The sequence below is a fragment of the Humulus lupulus genome, chromosome 4 (genome assembly GCF_963169125.1).
Source record: "Humulus lupulus chromosome 4, drHumLupu1.1, whole genome shotgun sequence".
NCBI classification, from domain to species: domain Eukaryota; kingdom Viridiplantae; phylum Streptophyta; class Magnoliopsida; order Rosales; family Cannabaceae; genus Humulus; species Humulus lupulus.
In genome coordinates this window covers 96330371-96355788 of record NC_084796.1, presented here as the reverse complement: position 1 = coordinate 96355788, position 25418 = coordinate 96330371, and the positions used below count along the sequence as shown (strand labels likewise).

At 40.1% G+C, this 25418-nt stretch overlaps 1 protein-coding gene across 1 annotated transcript; it reads right to left on the bottom strand.

Moving 5' to 3' along the window:
• Positions 1 to 14223: 14223 nt before the first annotated feature.
• Positions 14224 to 14748, bottom strand: LOC133832401 (glutenin, low molecular weight subunit-like). Its single transcript, XM_062262750.1, has one exon. The coding sequence runs from the start codon at positions 14746 to 14748 to the stop codon at positions 14224 to 14226; it is 525 nt and encodes a 174-aa protein (XP_062118734.1).
• Between the last annotated feature and the right edge of the window lie 10670 nt (positions 14749 to 25418).

Sequence of the window (25418 nt, the reverse complement as noted above, 5' to 3'; positions counted from 1 at the left end):
ATAAGGAGACTTTGCCTCAACTCCCTTACGGCAGGCGATCCCTGTCTTATCTTCTTCATGAAGATGAGCTTCAAGCTTGTGGTCTCTTAGAGAAGGACCAATCCACAAACGACTGGTCCAACAAGAAGTACACCCAGTGGGAGTCTGTGCCTCTCCCAACCGGTAGCCTTCCTCCGAGGCGAAGCTATAAGGAACGATCCCCAGCTCGCCATCGTAGGAGTCCGTGCTCGGGGAACGAGGCCAATGACGAGGCTTCGAGCTCGAGTGACAGAGGTACGGTCATCCTTAGCTCGACTTTATGGTCTCATTTGCTTCTTAAGCATAAGCCTGACACCATAATCTTGTGTGAAGATGATAGGAACCACTTTTATTTATGGTCCTAGGTAGATGAGAGGGTCCATAGGTTTGATAGTTGGCTAGGGAAGTACGATACAACGTATAGTCTGAACGAGGTCTGGGATGGAATAGTCGTCCAATACTGTGTGCATTATGCTAACTTTTTGTGTCTTGAAGTTTCTTATAATGTGGTGTGACTGTGCAGGCACTATGGATTCTGATCTCGAAACCGTGCTCGCCATGGGTGAGGGGGCTAAGAAGAGCAAGCGCTTGAGAGCCTCGCAGAAGTCTGATCGACTTGTTAAGGTCTCTAAGAGGACCGAGAAGACTCCTCCTCCCCCAGCTCCCATTGTTGCGAGCCCGGTTGCGGGTCCCACCTCCCAATTCGATGCGTCCACCATAGATGCTCCTCCTCCGCCTCCTGCCGTCAAGATTCTCCCCATGCTCGACCCTCTTCCGAAGAAACCAGCGTCCAAAGGGTGTCTGTTGTTGATTTCTACTCACGTTGATGAGTATGTTGTTGACAATGTTGCCGGGACCCATGGGGCTACACTAGGCTCGGACATCCTATCTCGGGTAGGCCAGAGCATTAGCAGCTTCGAGGCTCCCCAGTGGTAGTTCTTGAACAATGCTCGGGACTGCACCACCCTTTATGGCTAGGGTGTCGAGCTCGCTGCTGCGGTAACTTCTCTCACCTTATTATCGTTGTTGTTGTGTTTGATGTATGTTCTAACTTGATTTGTTTGTGTGTCAGTACCTTACTGCGTTTGCTCAGCTAAATTATAAGCTAAACAACGAGATCCACTCGAGCATGTCATATGCTCAAGAGGCAAAGGATCTCCAGCTCAAGCTCAGAGATGAGTTTAAGGCCGAAAAATCTAAGCTGGAGGCTGAGGCTGAGCAGATGAAGTCCAGGATAGCAAAGCTCGAGAAGCTGAATGCCAGGCTTGAGGAGCTTGAGAAGATCAATGCCAAGCTTGAGGAGGAGAAAAAGGCCACCTTCGAGATAATGGAGGAGGAAAAAACCCGTCTCCTCGAAGAGTTCAAGGAGAGGAAGGACCGAGCAGTTGACCTGACCATGTACAGGATCTGGGCCAGCAATGCTGATCTTGATACCAGCTTCCTAGGCTCTTTTGAGGAGGAGCTTGTGGCCAAACGGAAAGCTCGGCTTGAAGCGGAGGAGGCTGCTTGGGAGGATGCAGAAAAGGCTAAGGTGGATGCTGAGAATGATAAGGGGAATGCCCCTTCCTCCTAAACCTCGATTTTGGGCTGTGTCCCTTTAAGACTTTTGTAATAGTTTTTATCTTTTGTTTTCTATGCCCTTGGGGCTAAGACAATTTATAGTTCGTAAAAGAGCTACTTTCTTATGATATTTATAATATCGTATTTGTCTTTACTTTAATATTTTGGCTTTACATTTCTTAAGTCGAAATATTTTGTCTGTTTATTCATACAAACACGTGGTGGATTTAAGCTTGAGCTTCAATGCATTCATGCACAGTTTACTCAATGTATCAGTGTCTGATCTCGATACTTGTCAAAGTTGGAACTTACTTTTACCATGCACTCGAAAGTATTTATATGGCGTGTAATGTAGGTAGTTTAGTTATATCCTGCTTTTCTAGTTACTTTTCCTTGTGCTCGGGGAACTCCCCAAAGTTATGAGGTCGGAACTATCTTTTTGCAAGATATTCCAGCCTCGATCTCGACTTAGCTTGAAGTAGGTTTATTTATATTCCAACTTTCTGTCGATTAGTTTTAGCTGGTTTGCTCCAAACCTATTTAGGTATTTTTGGTTCGTAATCGATACACAAATATGTTTGATCTAGTTATGTGTAAATCACGCATTTGGTATTATCCAAATTACCTTGCCTCACGCCATTGGTTATATCCAAACACTTCTATTTTTTAATAATTTGGTCACGTCCAAATTATGTCCAAATTATCTTAGCTTGCGTATTTGGTTATGTCCAAACACTTTTATTTTTTAATAATTTGGTTATGTCCAAACTATCTTAGCTTGTGTATTTGGTTATGTCCAAACCCTTTTATTCTTTTCGTGCATGCTATTTTATTTTTTATTTTGTCAAGCTTACAGTATATATACCACTAATGCCCCCTTAATATCCTATGAGTGTGACCATAGGTTATTAAATTAAGAGAGTTTGCAAAAAATATAGCATATTGAAACGAAAATGAACTTTATTCGAAATTGAACAATTTATTAACAGAAGCATAGTAAAGATAAACAAGCATGGTTAATGGTGAAATCATTCCTACACTATTGATAGTAAGGTCATATATGTTCGCCATTCCATGCTCGTGGTACCAAATCCCCATTCAATCTTGCCAATTTGTAGACGCGAGGTCGGATAACCGATTCGATCTGATAAGGTCCTTCCCAATTAGGCCTGAGCACGCCAGCATCCGGGTCTTGCGTAGCTAAGAACACATGCCTTAGCACCAAGTCTCCCAAGCTGAATTTTCTCTCTTCAACCTTTTTATTGAAATACCGGGCAGCTCGCTTGTTATATGCTGTATTTTTTAGTTGAGCCTCGTCCCATCTTTCTTCAATTAGGTCCAGACTTACTTCGACCTGGGATTGGTTCGAGGCTTGATCATAAGCGTGGGTACGAATGGTGGGTATTTCGACCCCGATTGGTAGCATAGCCACGCATTCATATGCCAGAGAAAAAGGGGTATGTCCTGTTGAAGTACGAGCTGTGGTCCGATATGCCCACAAGACTTGGGGAAACTCTTCGGGCCATTTTCCCTTAGCTTCTTCCAATTTCTTCTTCATGGAACTCTTCAGGGTTTTATTCACAGCCTCGACTTGGCCATTCGCTTGGGGATGGGACACAAAGAAGAAGCTCTTTACTATCCCATTTTTCTCACAAAAGTTGGTAAACAGTTCACTATCGAACTAAGTACCATCATCCGATTCTATCTCCTTGGCATTCCATATCGGCAGATTATATTTTTAACCACAAAGTCCAAGACTTTCTTTGAGGTAATTATTGCCAGAGGTTCGACCTCAGTCCACTTCGTAAAGTAATCTACCACAACTACTGCGTACTTAACTTCGCCTTTGCTAGTTGGCAATGAGCCTATGAGGTCAATTCCCCAGACCACAAATGGCCATGGGGAGGTCATCATAGTTAGCTCGGAAGGTGGAGCTCGGGGGATTGTGGTGAACCGTTGACACTTATTGCATCTCTTAACGTAATCAAATGAGTCTGCTTTGACAGTGGGCCAGAATTATCCTTGGCGTATAATTTTCTTAGAAAGGCTATGCCCCCCGGTGTGGTCCCCATAGAATCCTTCATGTATCTCTTCTAGGATCTTCTTAGCCTCAAGTGGAGTCACACATAGGAGTAGTGGCATAGAGTATCATCTTCGATATAACCTTCCTTCCACAATAGTGTATATGGGAATCTGATACATCAGTTTTCGAGCCTTGTTCCGTTCTGCTGGGAGAATGCCGGTTTCAAGGTACTCAACTATTGGGGTCATCTAGGTTGTCTCGGAGTTAATCATGTAGACATCTTCTTGTTCAGGCTCGCTTATACTAGACGTTGATAGATGCTCAATTGGTATGACGTTCAATTTGTCGACCTCGGTGGATGTGGCGAGCCTGGCTAGGATGTCTGCATTCAAATTTTGTTCTTGGGGAACCTGCTCTATTGTGTAGAACTCGAAATGTTCAAGAGCTGCTTTTTCTTTTTCTATATATGCAGCAATTCTTGTCCCACGAGCCTGGTATTCCCCTAAAATATGGTTGACCACCAACTGGGAGTCACTGTAACAATGTATCACCTTAGCCTTGAGTTCCTTGGCTATTCGAAGTCCTGCCAATAGAGCTTCGTATTCATCCACCTTGTTAGACGCTTCAAAGTCAAATCTCAAAGCGGAGTGAAATTGACTCCCAGTTGGGGTGATCAGTATGATTCCTGCCCCCGATCCATTTTTTTTTGGAAGACCCATCGACAAATAGTTTCCACAACTCGCGGGCTACAGTTATAACTTCGTCGTCAGCCATTCCAGTGCATTCCACTATGAAGTTTGCCAAGGCCTGTCCCCTTATGGTTAGTCCCATACCTACACAGTCTTAGAATAATCACACTTGAACTTCCCTAGGCGGTGTAGGATTACACAGCTTACCCGGTCTTTTCCCTTACGAATCACGGGATACTGACTGTGACATCGTTGGTCGACCTAGATGTAATCACTAAGTAGTCACGTGCAACCCACGTGCGTACTAATTTTGCCACGTCAGCAAGTAAGTATTTTTTAGGGTAAACATTTTCCCCCCTAAGTTTATTTTAATGCGATCATCATTTAATAAACTTACTCGATCAGCAATCAATTTGACCTGTTACATCTGTCAGTACTTTTTTGAAGAAGCAAGTAACTATGATCATTACAATTTCCCAAAAATGTTTTGACGGCTTTCATTATTCCCCATGCATCGAAACTTTTCCCTCATCATTACCTTCTATTATTGCCCTGAGCAGTATAAATATAAGTCTCTTCACCTTTTTTTCATTTTTTACCCGAACCTTCTCTTTCCTCAAGAACTCAGAAAAACCTTCAAGAGAACCTAGAGACTTCAGTGTGATCTGAGACGTCTTCGAGCAACTCTGAGCAAAACCTTTGTGATTTCTCCTACAATCTGTACTCCAAGTAAGTTTTCGAATCAACTGTCTCATTTATGTAAAAAAATTTATGTATTCTGGCCTTGATTCACGAGTTTTCGTAACTGGGTTTCTACTGTTCTTGAGAAATTTTTGGGTAACCGGGGTTAGGCAAACATACATAGATCAAGTACGCTAGAATAAGGAGTTTATGTAGTATAAGATATTGGAAATTTTTAAAAAGTAATGTGGGGTATAAGATTATTTATTTTGGGTCCAAAATCGAAGTGAAAATTTGATTTTGAGTATTTGGGAAAAACTTGGTTTTTCCCGCCTATTTTCGAAGTTGAAAATTTTTTTCGAAAAAAAAATTTCACATTCACTTTTTGATCTGTTTTTCAAACTGTTCGCATGTTTATTGTGTTTTTATCAGGATGCTGCTAGTCGTATAAAAGCTTAACTTTTATACACGAGCAACGTTATCCTTGATTTTCTCTTTCTTCTATCTATTGGTCATACATTCTCACTTCCCCTTTTCTCTTCTTAGATATTCATGCATGATCCCTGGGGAGGTGAGAGACCAATAGACGATGATCTTCTTGCTTTGTTGTTCGAGGATCAAGAACAACCTTCTTTGCCTCTTCTTGAGCCTTCGGCTTCACAACCAAACCCTACAACCAGTCCTCCACACACCCCATCGAATATGGGTCGTGTCAAATACACTGCTCGTAGGAAAAAGCAAACAACAGATTTACCTACTAACCAGCCTGCAACCAATGCTAAAGGTCCTTCAAACGACCCTTAACCTCTAAACTTTTCACCACCAGGTATCCAGCCCAAAACTCGTCCTCGCGATGGCCATCGAGAAAAAGAAGATTGGTACATTACCCCTCCTAGTGTCATATCGACCAGGATAGTGGTAAAATATCCCAATAAGTACTGGCTTCCTGGGATTACCTTATATAAACCCACACACGACCAAAGGGAAAATGTGCCTGGAGGCACCTACAACGTCTGGTCGATGTATCACATAGAGGCAAGGGCAATCTTGCCCTTGCATGAATTTTTCCAAGGGGTGGCCAATTATTTTGAGGTCGCCCCTTTCCAAATAACACCCAATGGATATAGAGTACTTTTAGCACTCTATATCCTGTATAACCACAAAAAATGGCCTGTGCCTACTCCACATGAGATCAACTACCGGTTCAATCTCAAATCCAACCTCAATCAGAACAACACGGGGTTCTTTCACTTTTACCACCAGGAATCTGCTCGCACATTCCTTAGCGGCGTTACCCACAAGTCCAACATAGGAAAGTACTTCCAAGAGTACTTTCTCACAACCGACCCGGTTTCCAACAACTTGGCCTTCACACGAGGAGGTAAACTTTCAGTCTTTGGTCGATAGTCATTTTTTCGTCTTTTCTTGTCCTTAGTTGTTTTGTGCTGCATCTAGGTCCATGGTACTGACCAGACCCTACTCCAGAATTGGAGATAAGAGCCACAACTCTGGCCAGCATGATGAATATAGAAAAAAGCATCCAAGAGCTGGTTGTAGAGAGCAATCTAAGGCTGGTCGGCCTTTTGGAACCTCATTAGGAAGTGAGGGAATCCACTGCGGGGAGTGCCACTAGAGAGGGCATTGAAGGACAAGAAATCCCCGAGCAGTAGTAGGATGTGTTATAACCCCGGATACGATGACTAACGAGAGTGACCATTCGAGAACCATCCACAAACACTCGAGCTGCTAATACCCCTGCCCAACATGGCAGGGGAAAACATAAACTACCAGAATACACCGGCCCTATACTCGAATATTTAGACGAGAACGGTATAGACTTCTCACTTCTAGATAATTTTCCAGTCCCTTGTCATTTATTCAACATGGATGGCAACTTTAAATTTATGACCAGTAGTTTTAGCTTGGACTTCTTCTAGGTAGATTGTGAGTGTAGCAGTAGTTCTTTAGATAATGTAACGATAGGTAACAATAGTTCGATTATACTACTTAGAATTTCTCTCTACGTTATTCCTTTATTGTGTCAAACTATTTCTTAACATATCTGCTCGTTTGTTTTTATTTTGTAGTCATGCCATTTGATGATGCTTTCGACATGTACGCCTCCGTAGACGCTCCCTCGAGCAGGAAGAAGTCGAGCAGAAAACATCCTGGGGAAAGCAGTGGTGAGCCTTCCAGAAAAAGAACTCAACCATATGACCCTCCGTCTTCTGCTTCGTCCAAAACTACAATGCCTCCTCCTCCTCCTTACAGTGCCCCTCCCTTCGAGCAGGTAGGAAGATCTTCGACTGCTAATTTATTGAGGACTGTCTTTAATTCTACTTACGAAAAGCTGCAAAAATTATCCAAGCACCGTCGCAACTAGGAAGCCTTTGCCAATCTTCCCCCACTGAAGCATAGCCAGGTACTTAGTCACAGGATTACTGAAGTCCCAGTGTAAGTTTCTTCTGGATTGTGTTTTAGTCGAACAACATTTCCTCTAATTTTCTCTAACAACTTCATTCTTTCCTTATTCGCAAGGTATCCTAACCATGAGCAATGGATGGCATCGCGCTGAGGTGATTGAGGCCAAACACGCCGAGGGGATTAAGGCGGCCGAAGACAAATTCGTCAGTTTAACCGATGAGCTAAAGGGGACCCAGGAAGAGCTGGCCAAAACCATTGTTGCCAAGGAGAAGTTTAAGAAAGCTTCGGAGACTAACTACAAGGAAGCGTCCAAGCTTCAAGAAGACCTAGAGGCCATCATGAAGGAGGCTACTGGTCTGGAAGAACGAGTTAAGCTGCTCGAGGAGACAAATTCCCAAAACCTGGAGAGGTTCCGAGGAGCTACCTTTAACTACTTCTACTTGTATTGGAAGAACAATCCAGAGGAAAATTTTGACTATCTTCCCGAGCAAATGAAACAAGCTGAACTTGCGAAGTACGTTACTTGCCAAGAGGAGGAAAGGAATGCCCAGAATGCCTTGGATTCTCCTGAAATCTCTATGGTGACAGGCATTGATGGTGCTGAAGAAGACGCTGGAACATCAGTCGACCAACAGTCTAAGCAAGACCCTCTTCCAGCGGCACAATAACTTTTTTTTATTCATGTAATTAAAACATTCGAACAACAGTTCGTGATGTTAAGACAATTTTGCTGCCTAAGGCAACTTTTTCCTTTCAATTATTTTAATTACATCCGAGCAGCAATTGCTCGCGATGTAAATACATTTCATTGTGACATTATAAAATGTTTTCATTGTTATTATAACATTTATTCATATGACCGAACTTAGCATAACACTTTATTAAGATTTCACAAAATTAACTAAATTTTTTGAAAAATGCTTTAAGTCTGTTTTCCCTTATTTTGCTCGTGTGTTTACATATGTCTGTTGATATGCTTTGCCTGCTTAGTATCTTATATGCCCCCCAAGTGATCGAGGAGCTCAAGGTTTTCGGTCACTTGCCATGACCAAGTCCTGTTCAAACATTACTGCTCGCGTACTTTAAAAACAATTAATTATAATATAGCAAAAAAATACACGTAATGAGCAAATACTTGCAATAAATACAATAATTGGCAAGAAAAACTGGCTGTGCACAATTTCTCTTATTTCTCATAATAGAATGGGAAAAATCGTGTCTCTGTACGAGTGATCAAAATTGATCTTACACTTATAAGAGTCTAGTCATTAACTGACCAGCCCTTGTTCACAAACTTGTAAAAAGTAAAATTAATACAAGCCAACTCTTTAAAAATAATTGTTTATTGATAATACTTGCGTAGGTGTTCTCCATTCCAATAGCGAGGAACGAGATTTCCATTTAAGCGAGCAAGTTTATATGTGCCTGGTTGAAGGATTTCTTCAATTTGATATGGAGCTTCCCGATTCGGGCCGAGTACTCCAGCATTCTGGTCGCGAGTGTTGAGAAAAACTCTTCTAAGTACTAAATCTCCCATGTCAAACTTTCTTTCGCGTACTTTAGAGTTAAAATATCGAGTGACCTTTTGTTGGTAAGCTGCAACTTGAAGTTGAGCCTGCTCGCATCTTTCGTTGACCAAGTCCAAAGACTCCATTAATAATTGGTTATTCGTGCTCTGGTCATATGTCAGCCTTCTATGCAATGGTGGATTTAGCTCAACGGGTAACATGGCTTCATACCCATAGGCCAAGGAAAATGGCGTATGGCCTGTTGTTGTTGGGTGAGATGTTATATATGACCAGAGTACTTCTGGAAATATTTCTGGCCATGCCACCTTTGCTTCTTTGAGCCTTTTCTTCAGTGTGTCCTTTAGAGTTTTGTTAACAACTTCAACCTGTCTGTTGGCTTGTGGATGGGTAACTGACAAAATTTTTTTTGTAATACCCTGTCGTTCGCACAAATCTGTGAAAAGGTCGCTATCAAATTGTGTGCCATTATCTGAGACAATTTTTTTTGCCAATCCATATCGACATATAATATTTTTGACGAAAAAATCCAATACTTTCTTGGTCGTAATTTTTGTGAGTGGTTCAGCCTCGACCCACTTAGTAAAGTAGCCAATAGCAACCACTGCATACTTGACTTTCCCTTTTCCTGTAGGCAAAGATCCGATCAGTTGAATCCCCCAAACCGTGAACGGCCATAGGCTTTGCATCTGTTTATGCTCATTTGGGGCTACTCATGGTGTCTTGGAAAATCTTTGGCACTTATCACACTTTTTAACAAATTCCATAGAATCTTTGATCATGGTAGGCCAGAAGTATCCTTGCCGTAGAATTTTCTTTGACAAAGTTTGCCCCCCCCACCCCCCCCCCCCCCCCCCCCCGCCCTAGCGTGATCTCCACAGAAACCTTCATGTACTTCTTGCATCAAGCTCTTAGCTTTTTCCTTAGAGACACACCGTAGTAAAGGCATTGAGTATCCCTGTCTATGTAAGACTCTATTGACCAAAATAAATCAAGCTGATTGTCTTTAAAGTGTCCTTGTCTTATTCCTATCTGCTGGTAATACTCCTTGTTTGAGGTATTTAATGATAGGAGTCATCCATGTGTCTGACACTTATAAAATTAGTGAGGATTCTTCCACTTTAATGCTCGGTGCCAACAAAAGCTTGACTGGTACTATGCTCAAAGCATCATTATCTTTAGCGCTTGCTAATTTGGCTAAGGCATTGACATTTGAATTCTGATCGCGAGGTACTTACTGGAGAGTATACTTCTCAAACTGTGCCAGTAAATCTTTTGCTTTGTTCAATAAGCAACCATCTTGAGACCCTTAGCTCGATATTCTCCCATAATTTGATTAACTACTAGCTGGGAGTCACTATATACTTTTGGTGACTTTATATCCATATCCTTGGCTATTCTTAATCCTGCAAGTAGAGCCTTGTACTCGGCTTCATTATTGGAAGCAGTAAAGTTGAATCTGATTGCACAGTGAAACCGATGTCCCTCGGGTGTGATTAAAATCAGCCTTGCCCTCGCATTGTGCTCGTTGGAAGATCTATCTACAAACAGCTTCCAGGTAGGGGAATAATTTTGATCATTGGTTTATATTATTGGTTCGTTGGCAGGGAGTCTGGTGAATTCTGCAATGAAATCCGCTAAGGCTTGCCCCTTTATAGCTGCTCATGGTGCATAGGAAATTTCAAACTGTCCTAACTCGACTGCCCATTTTAGTAGCCGACCAGCGGCTTTTGGTTTTTATAAGACTTACTGTAGTGGCTGGTCAGTAAGCACTATGATGGGGTGAGCCTGAAAATAGGGTCGCAACTTTCTAGATGCCAGTATCAAGTAATAAGCCAATTTCTCTATGGGCGGATATCGCAGTTCTGCTCCCACTAGCCTTTTGCTTACGTAGTACACTGCTTTTTGAATGTCGTCTTCCTCTGTAATTGAAACAGCACTAGCAGCATACTATATTATTTCTAAGTAAATGTACAAAGTTTCTCCTTCGACCGGCTTGGACAAAATTAGCAGTTGCGACATGTGGGCTTTCTGCCCCCAAAAAGCCTGCTCGCACTCCTTTGTCCATTCAAATTTTTTGTTGCCTCTGAGTAGATTAAAAAATGGGACACATTTGTCTTTTGACTTAGATATGAATCTACTTAGGGCTTCAATTCTTCCAGTTAGGCTTTGAACATCTTTAACTTTGGTAGGAGATTGCATCTCGATCAGTGCTTGAATTTTTTCGAGATTGGCTTCGATTCCTCGTGAGTTTACTATGAATCCCAAAAATTTTCCTCATCCAACACCGAAGGAACACTTTAGATGATTCAAATTCATCTGATATTTGTTCAAGATGTTGAATCATTCTTGTAGGTCCTTGATGTGTTCTTTAGCCTTTCTTGACTTGACCAGCATAACGTCAATGTAGACTTCCATGTTATTGCCGATCAGTTCTTTGAACATATGGTTGACTAGTCGTTGGTAAGTCACACCAACATTTTTCAAACCAAAAGTCATTACTTTATAGCAGTAAAGTCTCATATCTGTTCCAAAGCTAGTGTGATCTTCATCAAGTGGATGCATACTAATTTTATTATAACCGGAGTACGCATCCATGAATGATAAAATTTCATGTCCTGATGTAGATCGACTAGTTGGTTGATTCTTGGAAGTAGGAAACAATCCTTCCGGCATACTTTATTAAGGTTTGTGAAATCCACGCAAGTCCTCCACTTACCATTTGCCTTAGGAACTAGTATGAGATTAGAGACCCAAGATGGATAAAACGCTACCCTGATGAATCCATTTTCCTTTAGCCTCTTGACTTCTTCTTTTAGAGCTTTGGATCTATCTTTGTCGAGCAGCCTTCTTTTTTTTGTATAGGTGGATAGTTTTTGTCTACATTCAAGACATGACTGATAACCGCTGGGTCTATCCCAATCATATCTTTATGCGACCAGGCAAAGACCTCCTAGTGTTTCTTCAAAAACCCCACCAATTCATTTTTCGTTGTTGTCTCTAAGTTTTTTCTGAATTTTACAACCATGGTCGAATCTTTCTCTTTTTACTGAACCTCTTTGAGGTCCTCCACGGGTCCTATGTTATCTTCAAAATCCCCAAAGCGAGGATCTAAGTCCCTATCCTCACTTTGGGCAACACCCTATTTGGTGACTTGTTCACCTGATTAGGCTTGTGTTTCATTTACCACCAGCAACCTTTTTTTTAGCTCCACTTCTCGATCTGCCCCTTCTTGCTTTTGTGATCGAGGAATTGTAGCATTCTCTGGCTTCTCGTTAGTTTCCCAACACACACCCAACTCCTGCGTCGGTTGGAAACTTCATGGAAAAATGCCAGACCGAAGTTACGACTCACAAATCGACTAGTATGGGTCGTCCAATGAAAACAATATATGCCGATGGACAATCAACTTCTATGAGAGTAGCGAGTAATGTCCTGTTCGCAGGTGCAACTCCTAGTGTGACTGGGAGTCTGATCGACCTTGTTGGTACGAGTCCTTTACCAGAAAACTGTAGATGGTTTGGTTGGATGGCTCTAAATATTGCACTAATAATTTCATTCTTTCTAGTGAAGATTTATACAAAATATTGACCGGGCTTCCTGTATCTACCAACACAGGTTTTACCATCATGTTGGCAATCTGAACATCCACGAACAGAGGATCTGAGTGGGGAAATCGAACATGCTGAGCGTCAAGCTCGAAGAAAGTTATTGTTTCTTTCTCTATTCGGGCTTTTTTGGGAGTTCACTCCTCAATATTAAACATTTTGATGTCCTGGCCATGACGTAGGGTTCTGGCATATATCTCCCTCACCTTACCACTGTCACCTACTTTATGTGGTTCTTCGCAGATGGTCAACAATGTACCAGCGACTGGAGCTCGCTGTAGAGGAGGCGAGCGTTGGCGTATAGGCGCCTGATCGTTACCTCCGTGAGCCTCCTGCTGAGAACCTCCACCTGTTCATACATACCTCCTTAGATGTCCTTGTTGGATAAGGAACTCGATCTCGTCCTTGAGTTGGTTACACTCGTTAGTGTCATGGCCATAGTTGTTGTGAAAACGACAAAACTTGGTCATGTCCCTTTTGGAGATATCTTTTCTAATCGGGGCTGGCCTCCTAAAGGGAACAGTGGTATGACTGGCCTGATATACTTCAGCTCAACTATCGACCAGGGCAGTATAATTGGTGAACCTTGGCTCGTATCTGTTCTGTTTGGGGCACTTGCTATTAGATGTTGCAGGTTCGTTGTTCGCCCTCCCCCCCCCCCCCCCCCCCCCACATTTTTTCCTTTACTTTTGCCGTTGCTGTTGGGCTTACCAGACCCATTGGAGACTTTGCTAGGGTCTTCTTTCTTGCCTTGGTCGTCCATTGGAGACTTCCTTTCATTAGCGATAGCCTCCTCGAGCTTGATATATTTTTCTGCTCGATCCAGAAATTCCCGAGTGCTCTTTACTCCATTCTTTTGCATACTACTCCAGAGGGGAGAATGGTGTCGTACTCTAGCCGTGAGTGCCATCATATTTCCCTCATCTCAAACAGTTTTGGCTTGAGCTGCTGCTCGCATGAATCACTGGATATATCCCTTTAAGGTTTCTCCCTCCTGTTGAATCTCGACCAGCTGATTGGCCTCTGTTTGGTGTATTCGACCAACATAGAATTGTCCATAAAATTCCTTCACGAACATCTCCCAAGAAACTATACTGGCTAGAGGGAACTTGAAATACCACTCCTAAGTAGATTCACATAAAGTGGCAGGAAAAATCCTGCACCAAGCATCATCCGACACCTTTTGGATGTCCATCTGTATCTCAAACTTGTTAACGTGAGATACATGATCTTCCTCCCCTGTGAAGTTGGGTAAAATTGGCTTCTTGAATTTGCTTGGAGTCTCTGCCACAACAATTCTATGAACAAATGGGGTGTCCTTCCTCCGATCAAATTCTATATGGGTCACTCTGTTCCTAACCAGTAGTTGCACGATCTGATTCAAGTCATCTATTTGGGCTTGTACAACATCTGGTATTGCTAGAGCGACCAGAGCTAGGTGGAAGTACTCGTCGTGCCTTTCCCTTCGATTATTGAGTACATCCCTCAGGTCTTCATCCCTTCACCTTTGTTCGCTTGCACCTAGTCGGTCAAAGACACTGGGCTGTTTAGGCTGCCCCCCATCGTTTTGGCTTATCGGTCGGTTCTCCATTGGCAGAGGATTTTGTCGTTCGCCTCTCTCATCCTGATGTCGACCAGCGTTCCTCATGCCAGAGTCTGCCTTGTTATAATCATGGCCATCTGTAAATTGTGACCTATGAGTGTGCAACCTCCTGTTCGCACTGTTTCCCTCTCTCCCCGCTGGTATGTCTCGATAGACAAGGGGGCCTAAGTTGGTTGGTAGGTCCTCTGACATTACTATGTCGTGGGGGACCTTTGACCGCAAAGCCTGAATCCGCCTGTCTTCTGTCTCCTGAGGGACGTTGTCCCATGCTAGGAGGGTTTTTCTCCTCAGCTGTCTGGCATCTAGGGCTTCTGGGAAGCTGCTCGACCCTATTCTGCCTTTGCTGCTGAGAGTTATCTCGATCAACTCGAGAGGGTGGTTGCTGCTCAGGATTTTGGACTGGTCTTTCCTGTTGAGCAACTGGAGGTTGCTCCGGTCCTTGAGGATTCCTTGGTTGTGGTGGATTATGGTGATACTGGGGATGCTCTGAATGTGGATTTTGTTGAGGGTGAGTGATGGGTGGCTGATCCGGTTGGGAGGCAGGTGCAGGTTGTCCTCGTGCCAATTGAATGGCCGCTTCTAAGGCCACATTGACATCCCTCTGTTGGCGGTCCATGTCAGCTCATCTTTCATTCAGTTCTTGGCACTGCCGGTTAATCTCCCTTTGCTACAGCACCATTGTGTCAGCCATATTCTCTTGATTAGCTCTCAGACTAGCTAATTCCTCTTGCAATACAATCAAAGTTGTTAGCATGGTTTCAGCATCCATCTCTTCCTCTTCCAATTCTACTTGTGGCTCATCCTCCGCTACATCTTGCGGAGGAGGTTGATTTGGCATATTTCCAGAAGTTTGCTCTGCTTTCCTGTTTATTTTCGCCATTGATTTTCTTGAAGGTCTTGAGTTCAAATCTCAACGAGGGCACCAAAATGTTGACTGATGATTTAGTCAATGACACAGAGTCACCAAAACAATAAAGATTTGTAAGCTGAATACAAGAACTAAACGACACCATGAATTATAGTGGTTTGGCCCCAGATATTGGTAATAACCTACTTCGACTTAGTGTTTTTATTGATGTATTATGAAACCTGCGATCAGCAAACTAGGGTATACTGAGTTTCACAGGCTCCAAAAAAGGATACAAAAGTTTGTGTATAGAAAACACTGATTCTCTCTGAATACAAATTATTGCCCTCTCTTTTTTCATGAGTCCCTTGACTTCTATTTATAGGCTCAAGGATATACATATGGGCTGATGGGCCGTCTCTAAATTTTGATTCAAACATATTCAAATAATAATAGAAATCATAATCTTTACATAAAAATAGGGTTAAATATCTTACTTATAACTGTATTTGAACTCTGGCTTCGTTCCTGGTCGCATATGCAGCACATCTTCTGCCGTACGATTATCTTTCTTAAATCCATCGAGCAACTTCTCTTATGGTCGCTGGTCGACCTGGATGTAATCACTAAGTAGTCACGTGCAACCCACACGCGTACTAATTTTTCCATGTCAGCAAGTATTTTTTAGGGTAAACATATTTAAATAAAATATTTAGAAATAACTAATTTTTTTTAATAATTATAATAATAAATGAATCATATATAAATTTAGATTTATCTTCAAGATTTATTGTTTTGATATTTCAAATTTAAAACTAAAATATCTTTTCAATTAAAACATATTAACATGTATACATGTGATATTAATTTAATTAAGAGCATTATTAATTAAATTAATAAAAATATTTATTTTAGAAAAATGAATGATTGTGCAAAAGGTCATGATTTATAAATTTTCTATCCTTAAAATATAAAAATCTTAAAAAATTTATATAATAAACAAAAAAAAAAAACGCAAAGCGGATAAGGTAATACTAATATTAAATAAAAGCACACATACAACAAGTAGTTTGAATTTTATTTTTGGCACTTTAATTTTTCAGAATTTCTCGAAAACCTGCACGATACTCGCTATATAATGAACATTATCATGAAAAACAAATTACAGTCAAGACGCCTTACTTATCCATATAAGGAGCATGTTGAACGGGTAGGGTGAAAATGAATCCCTTACACACAATCTCCCACAAAATATTTAAAAATATATATAGTTTTAATCATTAGAAAAAAAATGTGCGAAGCGTAGCTATGTGTTCTAGTTCGTATATAATTTTAATTTATAGCACCAAGAAATGATGTGGCACTCTAAAATTGTTCCAAAATATTCTTTCTATTTCCTCATTTTTTTTCACTTTTTCTTTATTCTTCTTTTAAAAATTTATGATAAAAAATTTCTAATTAGTATATAATTTGAATTAAATTAATTAATTTATATATATATCTATATAAAGGAGAGCACCAAGAAAATAATGTCGCACTCTAAAATTGTTACAAAGCATTCTTTCAATTTTATTATTTTTTCACTTTTTTTAATTCTTCTTTTAAAAATTTATGATAAAAAGATATCTATCTAATTTGTATATAATTTGAATTAAATTAATTCATTAATTGAAACGAGAGATATTTATATTCTAAATATCTATATCTATATAGTTACGATAACCTATTTTTATTTTACAATTAAAAAAATAAAATATATATCTATATATCTATATATTTATAAAAAGAAGAGCATCAAGGAGACGATGTGACACTCTAAAATTACTCTAAAATATTATTTCTATTTTCTCATTTTTTTTTACTTTTTAAAAAAATCTATGATTAAAGAAATATCTATCTAATCTATCTATATACTTATATAAAGGAGAGCCATTGGGAGGTGAGGTAGCAATCTAGAATCATTTATATATGATTTATTTATTTTTTCATAATTTGTGATTTTTTTATTTAACAAAAAAATTATTAAAAAATTAAAAAATCCCTATAGTCTAACATGATTTACAAACCATTGTGATATTTTCTCATAATTTGTGATTTTTTTATTTAACAAAAAAATTATTAAAAATTTAAAAAATCCCTATAGTCTAACATGGTTTACAAACCATTGTGATATTATACTTTTAGGCTATATATAAAGTACCATTTATTTAGCTATATCTATTTCTATATACTTTTATAAATGAGAGTTATAGGGAGGTGAGGTGACTTCCTAGAGTTATTTATATATGATTTATCTGTTTTTTTTTTCTTTATAATTTGTTATTTTTTTATTTAACAAAAGAATTATTAACAATTTAAAATAATCCATATAGTCACACATGGTTTACAAACCATTGTAATGTTATACTTTTAGGATATATAGAAAGCACCATTTATTCATTTTGATTTGTAATATGTCCAAATATTAGATTTTTTTATAAGCGATTGATTTAACTAAATCTTGCTAAATAATGTTTTTAGTCATATTAATATTTAACATATTATTCATATTTAAATATGAGGCAAGGTGCCTTTCTAGAATCATCTATATCTATATACTTATATAAAAGAGCCATTGGGAGGTGAGGTGGCAACCTAGAATCATGTATATATAATTTATCTATTTTCTCATAATTTTTTATTTTTTTATTTAACGAAACAATTACTAACAATTTAAAAAATTCCTATAGTTCCACGTAGTTTACAAACCATTGTGATGTTATACTTTTAGGCTACATATAAAGTACCATTCATTTATCCATATCTATTTCTATATACTTATATAAATGAGAGCTATAGGGAGGTGTGGTGACTTCCAAGAATTAGTTATATATGATTTATCTATTTTTTTCTTCATAATTTGTGATTTTTTTATTTAACAAAAGAATTATTAACAATTTTAAATAATCCCTATAGTCCTACATGGTTTACAAACCATTGTAATGTTATACTTTTAGGCTATATATAAAGTACCATTCATTCATTATGATTTGTAATATGTACAAATATAAGTTTTATTTTTATATAGGCGATTGATTTAACTCAATCTTGCTAAATAATTTTGTTTAGTCATATTAATATTTAACATATTATTTATATTGAAATATGAGGCAAGGTGCCTTTCTAGAATCATTTATATATGATTTATCTATTTTCTCATAATTTGCAATTTTTTCTATGTTTTTATTTAATAAAAGTGTTACACCCAGATTTCGAGACCAGAGGATATGACCTCGAAAACTGGACTTGCAGGTGTGAGCTCGAAATGTATGAATGCATTGTATGGTCCAACTGTAAGATCTTCGAAGTAAAATGACGACCTCGAACATGTGTAACCTCAGGACGCTTTCTGAGTTCGAAGTAACACGACGTTAGGATACATCGGTTATCGATCATCTTCAGATTAAACAGTCCGAGCTTGGGAAGTGCAAGCTCGAGTGTGATAGGTTCGGCAGTGTCTATCTGCTCTGAGCATGTCCTGAAGTAGGATGGTAAGCTCGTAGCAATACCATGAGTCTCAACAGCCACAGGGTCGATCGCTGATCTCGAAGACCCGATGAGTCATCTGGGATAACCCGTTACGTATGAACATATTTATTATTGTATAATCCCAACATTTAAGGGATATTATTTAGTCTGTTATCTGTTCCCGATTCTTATGGGATGTTTCCATATATGTCGGAGATATTGCATTTAATGTAATTATTTAAATTGATACATATAATATCTTCCCGAAATATGTGGGAATGAACTCTGTAACCTCCCCTATAAATAGAGGAGGAATGACCACTTGTAAAGGGGTGATTTCTTTCGACAAAAGAATAAGCTTTGGGTAATTCATCTCTGAAGAATTTCTAGAAATCTTTAAGTCTTAATAACACAGACTCGTGGACTAGGCAGAGTTAACTGCTGAACCACATAAAAACCCTCTTGTCTTTCTTCATTATTCATTCGCTTCATAGCATACGTTATTTAATTGCTCTACAATTTAAGTTGATGAAAAACGACACCAACAGTTTGGTGCTTTCATTGAGAGCATTAAGCAGTACGTACGTGAGTCTATTCAGTCGAAGAAGCCTCCCTGAATCAACTATGGCTGCAAATGATCCCAATATTCCCGAGGAGGAAATCCTAGAGGAAGTTGACTATCCCTGGCGCTCTGGGAAGCAGCCGATGATGAATTCGGACCCAGATGAGAGGAGTGGATCCTCTGACTCTTGAGGAACACCTGCACCACCAGCCCCCAGGGACGACGAGGACATGTACTACAACCCTGCGCGATATGTCCCTATTGTGGAGCTTGACATTCATCAACTGCGAAAGCAGTTGGTGGAGGCCAAGAAACATAACGAGGAGCTGACCAGATTTGTTGCTGAGGCGCAGGCGGCTCAGCCCCCGCCTTCGCTTAAGATCCAAGCTCCACCTTTGCGAGATGTTCATGTTCCACCACGCAGGCCTCGTGGGCGACCTCGCAAAAATGCTGCCACACGAAGAATGGAGCAACCTCCGCCACCAGCAGAACAACTTGCTCCCTCAAGGCCCCGGAGAAATACCTGGGCTGAAGCTCTTGTCAACTCAACTGCTGAGGTACTAGCCGAGACTGGGAATAACCAAGCCCCAGCGGCGGCTCGGACCCAAAATCTTGGTAACATGCAGAACGTTCCCGAACTGGCACAGGAAAACTCGGGACCTTCTAGGCCCCGTAATGGATGGCAGCCACCATCACCCATAAGGCACCCACCATCGCCGATAAGATATCCCTCACCACCTCGGAGAAACACGCAACCAACGCAGGGCGATAGGGAAAGGCGAGCTGGGCAGAAACATGGGAATGGGGAGACTGCTAGAGAACGTAGAGGCACCCAGCCTACGAGAAGCCAAATGTCTCGATCTCACACCATTGAGACGAGACAACCAGAAAGGAACCCATCTTGAAACAACCGCGCAGCAAGCCATACCAGTGAAGGCTCAGGAGACACCAGATCGATCAGTATGTATGACCGGGGATGCAGAAACACTGGGAATCAAAGGGATCGCCCAAACTTATGGGAAAACTTGAACCAGAGTCAAGGTAATGATAACCCTTAGAAGCCAGACCTGAGGGATCACCTACATGGGCGCAAGGATCCCATGCGGAGGCGCGAAGCTGTAATTGTGATAAATTATAACCAATTTCAGGCCAGACCCCCCGTGGATCTAGTCCAAGAAAGGATTGATCAACTGGAAAGAGCATTCAGGCTCTTACAAAATGAACGTGTCGGGATCGGGATGAAGAGCTTGACGAGGAACTCGAACCCTTCGCCCCCCATATTTCCAGTACCCCGTTTCCTCAAGGATTTTGAATTCCTCATTTCCCACCATTTGATGGGAATTCCGATCCATATAGTCACTCAAGTACGTTTAATACCATTATGAGAGCGAGTAATGTGGGCTACGAGCTCAGGTGCATGCTGTTTCCAGCTTCGCTCACAGGACCAGCAAAAAACTGGTTCGAAAAATATAAGAGGCATTCAATTGCTTCTTGGGATCAATTATCTAGAGATTTCAAGAAGCAATTCAGAGTTATGATCAGAATAAGGCCCGAGGCGTCTGCCTAACCAATGTCCTGCAGCAGCCGAATGAAACATTGAAAAGTTACCTTACAAGGTTCAATTTAGAAGTCGCCCGAGCTCGTGACGTAGATGACAATGGTCATCTGATGGTTGTCCGAGCTGGGGTAATGCCTGGAAGCCCTCTCTGGGAAGATATGCAGAGAAAGCCTGTGAGGTCCTTAACCGAGTTTAATCGACGAGCTTAGAGATTCGTCAATGTAGAGGAGGCAAGGTCAGCAATGAATATGGCCTCTCAGCCCATAACTACAATGACAAACATAAACTCTGCCTCGACCTTGGCAGACCCATCGGCCTCGAAGACCTCTGCAGATAACCCTTCCAAAAGAAAGAAGACTGAAGGGAGTAACCCCGAGGCAGAAGGGGGAAAGAAGAAGAAAGGGGAAAGATATTTCTCCGTGTACAAAGTGTACACTGAACTGAATGAGTCTCGGGAGACTATCTACCTAGCTAATGAAAACCAGGTTCCTTTCAGGCGTCCAGACCCCATGAGGAACCAGAAATCAAAGAGAGATTCTAGTAAATACTGTAGATTTCATAGGGATATCGGACATACAACCGATGAATGCAGGAAACTAAAAGACGAGATAGAAGGCCTGATCTCGAGAGGATATTTCAGGCAATATGTAAGAAACCAAAATTCCAATCAGGTTTCTATCAGTCAGAGGGCAGATGTACCACCGCCTGCCCAAAACAATAACTTCCGAGGAAGGGAGGATGAGAGACCCCCTCCGATTGATGGAGAAGATGTTGTAACCATCTCGGGGGGACCTCATCTCGCAGGATCGGGCAGGAATGCCCAAAAAAGATACGTGAATGAGCTAAAAACTGGTCGTGAGCCTGCTTACGAACCTGAACCCAGGGCTCCGATACACCAGAAGGTTGAATCTCAACCTATAACTTTTACTGAGGACGACGCATCTCATGTGAAGTTTCCTCACAGCGACCCGCTGGTCATCACCCTTCAGCTAGCGAATAAGAGAGTTCACCGAGTCCTGATAGATAACGAGAGCTCAGTGAATATCCTCTATAAGGCCACCTTAGAAAAGATGGGACTCACGCTTCGTGACCTAAAGGCCTGTGCAACGACATTGTACGGCTTTTCAGGAGAAGGGATTGCCTGTATGGGATCCATCGAACTCCCCGTAACCTTGGGAGACTACTCGGTCTCGACAACAAAGATGATGGAAATTGTTGTAGTAGATCTACCATCGGCCTACAACGTGCTGCTCGGTAGACCCGCCCTAGTAGGGCTGGGGGCAGTTTCGTCTGTAAGGCATTTTTCCATCAAGTTCTCGACTTCTAGTGGCATCGGGACACTGAAAGGAGACCAGCACGCAGGAAGGGAATGCTATAGCATTTTTATTAGAGGAAAGAAACAGACAACCACACAAACACTTGTCATAATTCAGAACAAAGATGGAACAGTCTTCGAGATAGACGAAGAAATTGATCCGAGAATAGAGGAAAGAACTGACCTCGAGCCATTAAAAGAGCTCGAAGAGGCCAGGCTCGAAGAAGTAGACCCCCCAAAGACAGTGAAGGTAGGGAAAAATCTTCTAGAAGAAACAAAATAGCAATTAATTTTCTTTTTGAAAAAGTACCAGGATGTTTTCGCGTGGTCACATTCAAATATGGTAGGGATAAATCTGAATGTGGTAAGCCACGCTCTAAATATTGACAAAAGCTTTCCCCCGATGCAACAAAAGCGAAGACTCCTAGATGACGACAGGAAGAAGGCCTTAAAAGAAAAGGTCGATAGATTGAAGGAAAACCGATTCATTCGAGATGCCTTCTACCCCGATTAGGTCGCCAATCCGGTGCTAGTCCCGAAACCTAACGGGACATGGCGGACCTGTATTGACTACTCAGACCTTAATAAGGCCTGTCCAAAGGACTGTTTCCCCTACCTCAAATCGACCGTCTCGTAGATGCCACAGCTGGGCATGGGCTTATGTCATTCATGGACGCTTATTCTGGATATGACCAGATTGCCATGCATTCCCCAGACCAAGAGCATACTAGTTTTGTGATAGACAAAGGACTATATTTCTACAATGCCATGCCATTCAGACTAAAGAATGCTGGAGCCACTTACCAACGGCTCGTAAACATGATGTTCTCCGAGCAGATAGGTAATAACATGGAAGTTTATGTTGATGATATGTTGGTTAAATATAAACATAACAGTAACCATGTGGACGACCTTGAAGAGTGCTTTGCCGTATTACGGAAGTATGACATGAAACTCTGTTAGAGAATATATTTTGTAATTGCTCAATGGAAAAGTGGAAAAACCAATATACAACTCTATGCAAAAATTACAATAGACAACGTAATTAATTAAATAAATATTACAACTCAATTGCTCAAAATAAAAGTAACTAGAAATATGTAGAAGAAGAAGAATACAAACTCAATACTATAATAATACAAGTAAATAAGAAGAACAAGAAGAACAAAAGAATGAAAACACAAAAATACTCTCACACAACCAAAGTGTAGAGTAGTGGGGATCACCAACTTGAACAAGGTTCAAGACCTTTGTCCAAAAGCTTATTTCCCCTATTCTCTAAGCACTAAGGGATCTCTCTAGGAAATAGCTCTATGGAATTATCAAACCTTTTGGTGAATTTTTCAGCCAAGTGCTTTGTGGATGAAAAATGGTGTGTCATACAAGTGAGCATTAGGCTCCTATTTATAGAGTTTGAGATACCCTTTGGATTTCAAATTCCACCAACCCCCATGGCTGTTACAAATATTTAATTGGATTAATATGGAATTAAAATTGAGATTTGGGAGTTATTTGGGTTTTTAGAACCATTCAACACATTTGGAAAAACTTAAAATTTGGCCTGAAATGTACCTGTGGCCGCGGCCACTGCTCTTTGTCCCCCAGGCCGCAGCCACCATCATTCAGTGCCCGCGGCCACAACCCATTTTCAGCACTTGAAAATGTTGTACTGGTTTTCCAAACGGTTCCAAACCCTCCCAAATGATTTTGAAACTCCCAAAACACATTATTGGGGTTAAAATTATATCTCGAACAACCATATTTCATAATGGCTTTATGAAATCCAATCTCAAATGTATAACATATAATATACACATTATTGGGTAATATTTGGGAGTTACAAATTTGTAACTGATTTTGTAACTCCAAAATATGTCACATTTGGGCACACACATGTGTCCAATTTTGTGACTCTCAATAATATGTTACAAGATGTGACAAATCACATTTGTGTGACAAATCACATTTTGTCACATTATTTAATCTAATATTATATTATATGAAATAATATAACATTCCCCCACTAGATTAAATAATCATTTTTTGTAACACTTATCTAATAAATCAAACATTATATTGAAATATAATATTCCCCCACTTGATTAAATAATCACTCTCTATAGAAACCTTTGCATTGGTGCATAAAGTAAAATGTCTTTCGACTTGAATTTTACCTTAGTGTAATTATCACAAAGTTTGTTAAAATTTTGGTTGCCGAAGCATTGAACCACTATCCCTTGATAACAAACCGGTGATAACACACACACCTTCGCTAGGTTCACTTGAGACCTCAATGTCTCGCTTTTGCACCGTTAATGACCATGTGCACATTCCATTCATAGACTTTTCTTGAGAATGACTCCCAATTCTCATGAGGGGCGGCATCACCCCTAGGTCTATATAGGTAGAACTCTTATAGTATTTTGTTACCCTAAAATACTTATCTTTTCAAGACTGAGTTCTATTAAAAAAGCCTTTCGGTTTTAACCCTCATTTTGGTAACAAAACACTAGTACTCATATCTCAGATGGGACACAATTTGAGTACTACTATCTATTCACTTGATTGACTTGTTATTACCTATTGAACCTAATACTAGTTTGGTTACTAGTATTAAGATAGGTTACCATCAACCGTGAATCTCTTTAGGGAGTCTAAGTCCCACCCCTTGAAATGTAGAAATGATTCCATTTGAATCATTTCTTTTCTCATGTATGCATACTTAGACACTCTCATTATTTTATTCAAACTTTGTTGCTAGCCATAGTTTGATTAAAATAGTTACCCCTTTAAAATAGTGATTTTGACCATAGTCAACACCCCCACTATTTTATAGTTTAATATCCAAGATAAACATTTGAATATTAATTCTAGAAACCTCTTTGTTTCTAAAATTCTCCTTTATGTTTTAAATTGATTCCTTCTTGAATCAAAATATTACAAACAGTAACTTTAGACACCAAGCATGTCTAGATTTATCCATTCTATATATAGCGAATGTGATTTAGAATGTAGAATAATCACCTATTTGATAGGATAAATTGATTAACTTTGGAGCATCACCCCCACATTTCTCACATAGTGATAATAAAATACCACTTTAAAATAGAAATCTCTTTATTTCTAATAAGTCATTTATCCTTCAAGATAAATCTAGACCTATGATTATCAAAGTTCATACCTATGATTATCAAAGTTCATCATGAGTCCTTAAGCTTCATGATAAACACTCAATAGATCAAGATAAAAAACCTCAATGTTTATCTTGATTCATTTACTTGCTAAAGCAAGGCACACTTATTTGAAAGTAACTTTCACTTAGTTGCTTTTTTTTTTATATATTTCACAAAATAAAATGTGAACACAAGTGTAATGTGAGAATTTCTCAAACAAATAATCACATTATGAAATAATAGGTCTACACACTTACCTATTATTTTAACAAGTTCATTTTGAAACTTTGTTAATGTCTCACACAAATGTCTCATAGCAAAATA

Bases quoted from the DNA above. Each gene is read 5' to 3' on its own strand.
- LOC133832401 (XM_062262750.1), bottom strand. From the start codon at position 14,748: ATGGACCGCCAACAGAGGGATGTCAATGTGGCCTTAGAAGCGGCCATT.